At 54.7% G+C, this 6,896-nt stretch overlaps 1 protein-coding gene across 2 annotated transcripts; it reads left to right on the forward strand.

Annotated features, from left to right (window-relative positions):
* Nucleotides 1-350: 350 nt before the first annotated feature.
* On the forward strand, nt 351-6,896 carry LOC119541756 (keratin, type II cuticular Hb5). 2 transcript variants are annotated; one of them, XM_037845975.1, is made up of 9 exons: nt 351-770; nt 2,451-2,659; nt 3,254-3,314; nt 3,436-3,531; nt 4,272-4,436; nt 4,727-4,852; nt 5,231-5,451; nt 6,211-6,246; nt 6,637-6,896. In XM_037845975.1, exons 1-9 carry the CDS (start codon nt 351-353, stop codon nt 6,821-6,823), a joined length of 1,521 nt encoding a protein of 506 aa, XP_037701903.1. In that variant the 3' UTR covers nt 6,824-6,896. The 2 variants fall into 2 exon arrangements, with proteins under 2 accessions (XP_037701903.1, XP_037701902.1); XM_037845974.1 differs by having other exon boundaries at nt 6,211-6,242; nt 6,630-6,896.

The raw sequence follows: 6,896 nt of genomic DNA on the forward strand, positions 1-6,896 counted from the left end.
GGTTGAGGCCATCACACCAGGAGACTATAAGAAAATTAATTACTTAATGTAAGTAAACGAGCTTTGAAGATGAAAAGTGCAAACGTACAGTGTCCCTAATAACATCTTCAATACTTTTATGGAGCCCCAGAGTCGCCGCTGAGCTCACCTTTAAGATGAGTCTTTGGGGAGTAGCTGGCAAACTCCCCAAGCTAATAAACAACATAAAATGGCTTTTCACTCCTTTTATGCAGCCTCCCCATCCATAAAAGGACCAGGGAGGATCAGGGAGGCCAGAAAGCTTCCAAGCCAAGCCCTCTGAAGCCCTCGCTCACTTCAACAGCTGCTCCGACCCCACTCAGACCCACACGATGTCGTGCCGCTCCTACAGGATCAGTTCAGGATGTGGAGTCACCCGGAACTTCAGCTCCTGCTCGGCTGTAGCCCCCAGAACTGGCAACCGCTGCTGCATCAGCGCCGCCCCCTACCGAGGGGTGTCCTGCTACCGGGGGCTGACGGGCTTCAGCAGCCGCAGCCTCGGTAACCTGGGCTCCTGCGGGCCCCGCATGGCTGTCGGGGCCTTCCGTACTGGTTCATGCAGCCGCAGCTTCGGCTACCGCTCCGGCGGCGTGTGTGGCCCCACCGCCCCCGCCATCACCAGCGTGTCTGTCAACGAGAGCCTGCTCACGCCCCTCAACCTGGAGATCGACCCCAGCGCGCAGTGCGTGAAGCACGAGGAGAAGGAGCAGATCAAGTGCCTCAACAGCAAGTTCGCCGCCTTCATCGACAAGGTGGGTGGCCTGTGATGGTCCTGCCCCAGAAGGCAGGGAAGGCCCTGGCCCGGCCATGCCATAGGAAAGGCCCGTCTACTGGGGAGTTAGGACGGCAGCCAGGATAGAGGCAGAGGAGAGAAAAGCAGACAACACAGGGAGAGGGATCACTTCCCAGCATTTAATTCCAGCAAAGCTTATTGAGGGCTGGGTATGGTCCAGAAGTGGAGTCCGGGATCTTGCGGAGGGAAACGAGACAGTCAGGGGAATATCAGAGCTGTCTGAAAAACTGGACTGGGCACTGGGAGAAGGGGAGGCAACGGGAGAATGAAAGGCCTCGAATTCATAGCCCAAGCCCAGGAAGAAGGGGCAGCACTTGACGTGGTTAGGGGCTCTCTTGGAGCCACGGCATGTCCCTCCCTGTCTCTGCTCTGCCGCTCAGCGGTGCCAGACCTCAGGCAGGTGCTTAACTTTGCAACCACTGTACCCGCCTCGTCTGCTTGGCAGGAGGGTTAATGAGTTAAAGCATGAGAAGTGCTGGCACATAGTAAGGACTTAGTCAATGTTGGCTGTTGTTATCATCTCCCAAGGACAGCAGTAGTGAGGAGGTGTGATGGGTTATCCGACCCAGATTGGCCAGCCGCCTTCATCGATTGAGGGCTGGGAACATGGAAGGGGAGGCTGCTGGGCTAATGGGAGAAGGTCTAGGGGTACAGCCAAGAGTGTGAAAACACAGCCCTGCCAAGCAGGTCTGAGGCGGGAGGCTGGGGGTCACCTGATTACCTGACGCACCTTCTTTCACATTGGATCCTCCCGTGTCACAAGCCTCACCTTGGCAGAGACACAGGACCCAAGCCCGGGGGGCCTGGGGTTATGGAAGGAGGGGTGACCTTCCAGTTAACACTCTCTTTAGTGCTCTTAGTTGATCCTCAAAATCACCCAAGGGAGTAGATATTGTGACCCTCACTTTTCAAATAACAAATCGAGACTGAGAGTCTAGACGAGCCACTGGTAAACAAACTGCTGTGGGCAGGCAATGGCAGTGGATGGGGACTCAGGGGACATCACATGCCAACCCCATCCCTTACCAGCGGTGTGGCAGTGAGCTAGTCATTTCACACCTTGGGGTCTGTTTCCCCACCTGCAATAGGGGGGAAATTCTATCTACTCCCCTCCATGGTGTTGTGATAATTGAATGAAATTGTATTTGTGTGTGTGTGTGTGTGTGTATCTTAGCACAGGGCCACTCACCATGTAGTAACTATACAATAGTATTTATTGCATAAATGAGTAAATGAATAACAACTAGTAATTATAATAATAGAAAAATTTATTGAGCATGAACTATGTGTCAGGGACTATTCTAAGCATTTTACATGTATTAGCTTGTTTAATCTTCACAATTCTAAGGTAGGTACTATTATCATCCTCATTAGAGAAATGAGAGAACTGAGCACCAAGAGATTTAATAACTTGCTCACTTGGAGTGGCAGAACTGGCTCTGGAGCCAAAGTTCTGGCTTTGAGCCTGGGGTGCTTTCCCTCTCAGCATGACTGCTTGAGCCCCAGATGCTCACGGCCATGGTTCAGCCCTTCCTTGGCTGGTTACTGACTGTTGGGGGAACATCCAAGGGCAGAGAGAGCTCTGGGAAAATGGGTGCTTCCCCGGGCTCCCTCTGACTCTCCCCGACCTGGGTGGCAGGTGCGCTTCCTGGAGCAGCAGAACAAGCTACTGGAGACCAAGTGGCATTTCTACCAGAACCGGAAGTGCTGCGAGAGCAACCTGGAGCCGCTGTTCAATGGCTACATCGAGACGCTGAGGCGGGAGGCCGAGTGCGTGGAGGCCGACAGCGGGAGGCTGGCCTCAGAGCTGAACCATGTGCAGGAGGTGCTGGAGGGCTACAAGAAGAAGTGAGTGCAGCAGGGACCAGGGCAGCTCAGGGGGACAGCTGGGGAGCTTCTGTCCACAGCCCTCTTGAGCAGCTTCCTTAAAATTCTTGACGGAGGGTGCCTGGGACCTAGAGGGGGGGTTCAGTAGGGACCTAGGTTGCTTGGGATTCTCTGGTTCCAACTCTACCCTCTTTGAGGCTCAGGAGTCTTAGAACCAGCTTTGGCGGGGTGAGGAAAGGAACCCCAATGGAATTCTACAGCTACATATGTTCCCTCCCCTCCCCTGATTAACTTTATGATATGGGCTCCTGGGTCACCCTGCCAATGGTACTAGCTCCTTTTGGATCTAGGATGCATAGGATGATTTGAGACTTGGGGGGAAAAGAGTGTGCATTCCCTGATCTCATCCCAGAGGCAGAAGGACTGGGGTGGAATAAAGCCAGCCTGGGACAAGGGCTAGCCCATGAACAATGCACAAAATAGGTCATCGAGAGAACCAGATCACTTTTAAAGGAGGTTAATCCCTTTTTGACCCCCGGAAGAGCTTGCTCGGGAGCTGAGTTGATGTGCAGCTCCCAACAGCTAAGCTCCAGCTCCTCTCTCTCCCACACCCAGATATGAAGAGGAGGTAGCTCTGAGAGCCACGGCGGAGAACGAGTTCGTGGTACTGAAGAAGGTGAGGGGGCTGGTCACGGGGCAGGATTGGGAGGACCCATCTGTGCAACCTCCAGTGCAGGGTGGTCACCCCAGCTTGGACCTCTTCTCACACCCGCCCCTCCTCTTCGATGCACCATCAGGACGTGGACTGCGCTTACCTGCGGAAATCAGACCTGGAGGCTAATGTGGAGGCCCTGGTGGAAGAGACTAACTTCCTGAGGCGGCTCTATGAGGAGGTGAGGGGCCCCTGCCACCCAGTCAGGCAGGTGGAGGGAGGGGCAAGGGGCCATATGTGTGTGCATGTTTGCACATGTATGATATCAGTGTGAACAGATCATGCACATTCATGCAGGGGGGTCTGTGGTCTAGAACATGCTATGTGGAGGTCAGAGACATGTATGCATGTGCATAAACCATGTTTGTGCTAATGCAAGAGGAAGGCACACATGTTTCATGACCATGGAGTTTACCTGTGCCTGGGGGGTCTCAGTATCAGGGAGCACCTCCCCCATGTGTGGGAGCGTGAGTTCCTGTGCACTGGTCTGTGTGTATGAGTTGGGCAGGTGTTGGTCTATAGATGGGTATGAAAGTGCATCTGTGAGGGTGGTGGGGGTCAGGGGATGGGTTCCCACTTAGGGAGGAGTCATAATTAGTGGACTAATCACTGGTCCTGGCATTCAAATCCCAACTCCCCAGCTGGGTGACTTTGGGTTAAGTCATTTCCACCCTCTGGGCTTTGGTTTCCCCATTTGTTAAGTCAAGGGCTGTCCCAAGATGTCCTCTAGGACCTGTTCCAGCTTTATTGCTTTGCAGTGTGCTTCTGTGTGAATGAAGGGGGGAGCAGTATGTGGAGCAGGAGTCACGTGACATTCAGGACCAGCGCCCCTCCAGGGATTGTGCTCTCCCCCAAGAGGTGAAGCACGTGGCCCAGATCAGACGCCAGAACTAAATGCATTGGATATTGACCCCCTGCCAGGAGATCCGCGTTCTCCACTCCCACATCTCAGACACCTCGGTCATCGTCAAGATGGACAACAGCCGGGACCTGAACATGGACTGCATTGTGGCTGAAATCAAGGCTCAGTACGACGACATCGCCAGCCGCAGCCGGGCTGAGGCCGAGTCCTGGTACCGCAGCAAGGTGAGCACCCAGGACACCTGCCCCCTAGACATGGTGGTGGGAGGGATGCCAGCTATATATTAGAAGGGGCTTCTTTTGTCTGGGGATTCTGATGCCTAAGACAATTGTGGAGTGTCCTTCCCTAGGGATGGGTGAGGGAAGGGTAGACAGCAGGTTGGGGTGGCAGGAGCAGGGCTGCCATGTGTGGTTGTGCAGGCTGAACACTGCACAACCTGCACAATCACTTGTGATGACCTGCATGGGTGGGGTGTCCCATCCTGTGCCCAATGAGAATTTCCCTTTTTCCCCAGTGTGAGGAGATGAAAGCCACGGTGATCCGGCATGGTGAGACCCTGCGTCGCACCAAGGAGGAGATCAACGAGCTGAACCGCATGATCCAGAGGCTGACGGCCGAGATCGAGAATGCCAAGTGCCAGGTATGGTACAGAGAGGGAGCAAATCCCCAGCACAGGGCTGCAGCACCAGACCCTCTGCCCAAGGAGGCCTCAGAGTGCACCTGTGAGAAGGCGGGGACCCACAGAGAGGGCAGGGGCTCTTCCACACCACACAGCACTCAAGCCAGATAAGCCCTATCAGACTTCCAAAGGAGAGATTTAGCCCCTTCCTTGGCCACCCTGGGCCCATCACTAAGAAGAGGGTGAAAATCTCCCCCATCTCCTCCCTCCTATTCACAGCCCTTTGACTTCTCGGCCATGTAATCTCTGACAACCTTCTTTCCATTCCACAACTCCATCAGCTTGGATAATCCAAATTGTGCTTTCTCTCATCCTGTCCTCACATCTTTGCTCCCATAGCGTACCAAGCTGGAGGCTGCGGTGGCCGAGGCGGAGCAGCAGGGTGAGGCAGCCCTCAATGATGCCAAGTGCAAGCTGGCAGAGCTGGAGGCCGCCCTGCAGAAGGCCAAGCAGGACATGGCCTGCCTGCTCAAGGAGTACCAGGAGGTGATGAACTCCAAGCTGGGGCTGGACATCGAGATCGCCACCTACAGGCGCCTGCTGGAGGGCGAGGAGAGCAGGTGGGGCTAAGGAGGACCTTGTGGGGCATAGAAGGTGGTCCTTCCACACCCTGGGTCCTCCCAAGAGGGAGCTAAGTCTCTGACCAGTACTAGCGCAAGTCAAGCTTCAATGATAATCTGTCCAATTCTCATTGTGTGCTAGGTCTGTGCTAAGTGCTCATTTTAGTCCTTAGTCCAATGAAGTTTGAATTTTCCATCCAAAGAAAAAGAAATAAGGATCAGAGAAATGTGACTGACTATCCTGCAGTCACGCACTCCTAAGTGGAAGAGCTGGGACTTGCGCTCTTCTGAGTCCATTCTCCTAGCTGCCCTGCTACCCTGAAGAATATTTTCCTACCCGAGGCTGCAGCCAGCTTGCCATGCGGGCTTATGCGTTAATATAACCATACATCTCGTGTATTTAGCCCTTCATTATCCACAAAGTCCTTTCACACACGCACTGGCGCCCTTGATTCGACTCTCTTTTCTGCAAGCTTGACAGCACTATCTCGGGTGGGCCTGGGACAGGCAGATGGGAAGCAGGGGGTGGGGTTCAAAATCTCACCGACCTCTGCTGAAAACCAAAAGGACTTGTCACCACGGTTAAAGGACAGTTAAAGAAATAAAGCAGACGTTTAATTCAGCCTTCAGGAAAACCCTTCCTGCCTCCCAGCAGGGTAGTATCTAGACCCGGGACAGCCCTCTGTGTCCGCAAGCAGCCATCCAGCTCAAGGATTCCCACTCAGGGTCCAGAGCTAATGTAGTTTTCTCTCCCCACAGGCTGTGTGAAGGTGTGGGCTCCGTGAATGTCTGTAAGTATCTGCCTGAAATCTCCCTAGAAAAACGTCTTTGAGGATGGGCAAAGAGGAAGCCAGTGGCCTAGCCCACTGAACCTCAAATGTTCCCCAACTGGGAGGGATGCCTTTCGTTCCTTCCCTGGCTCCTCACTGGGGCGTGCTAAGGGTGTTACAGAAGTAGAACCAAGCGCCCCTTACAGTGGGAAGGATGAACTGCAGGCCACATGGACATGGCAGCTGTGCCCCTCTAGGTCCAGAGGTTCTCACTTCCTTCTTTCTCTAAACCCCAAACGGGGGTCTGCGTGGACTGATTTCCCAAGATGAATGCAGCTTGGGGCTGCCATGGGGATGGCGCGATCACAGCCGGCCACTCACCCTCAGTGTTTTCCTCCCTGCCCACAGGTGTCAGCAGTTCCCGTGGCGGGATCAGCTGCGGGGGCCTCACGTGTAGCACCACCCCAGGCCGCCAGATCACCTCTGGACCCTCAGCCACTGGGGGCAGCATCATGGTGATGGCCCCAGACTCCTGCACCCCCTGCCAGCCCCGCGTCTCCAGCTTCAGCTGCGGGAGCAGCCGGTCCGTCCGCTTTGCGTAGGGGAGGGGTCTCCCGCCAAGGGCCCACCTGCTCGCGTAGGTCTGGCACTGAATGACGTGTGAATGGAAAAGGT

Source organism: Choloepus didactylus, chromosome 8 (genome assembly GCF_015220235.1).
Source record: "Choloepus didactylus isolate mChoDid1 chromosome 8, mChoDid1.pri, whole genome shotgun sequence".
Taxonomy (NCBI): domain Eukaryota; kingdom Metazoa; phylum Chordata; class Mammalia; order Pilosa; family Megalonychidae; genus Choloepus; species Choloepus didactylus.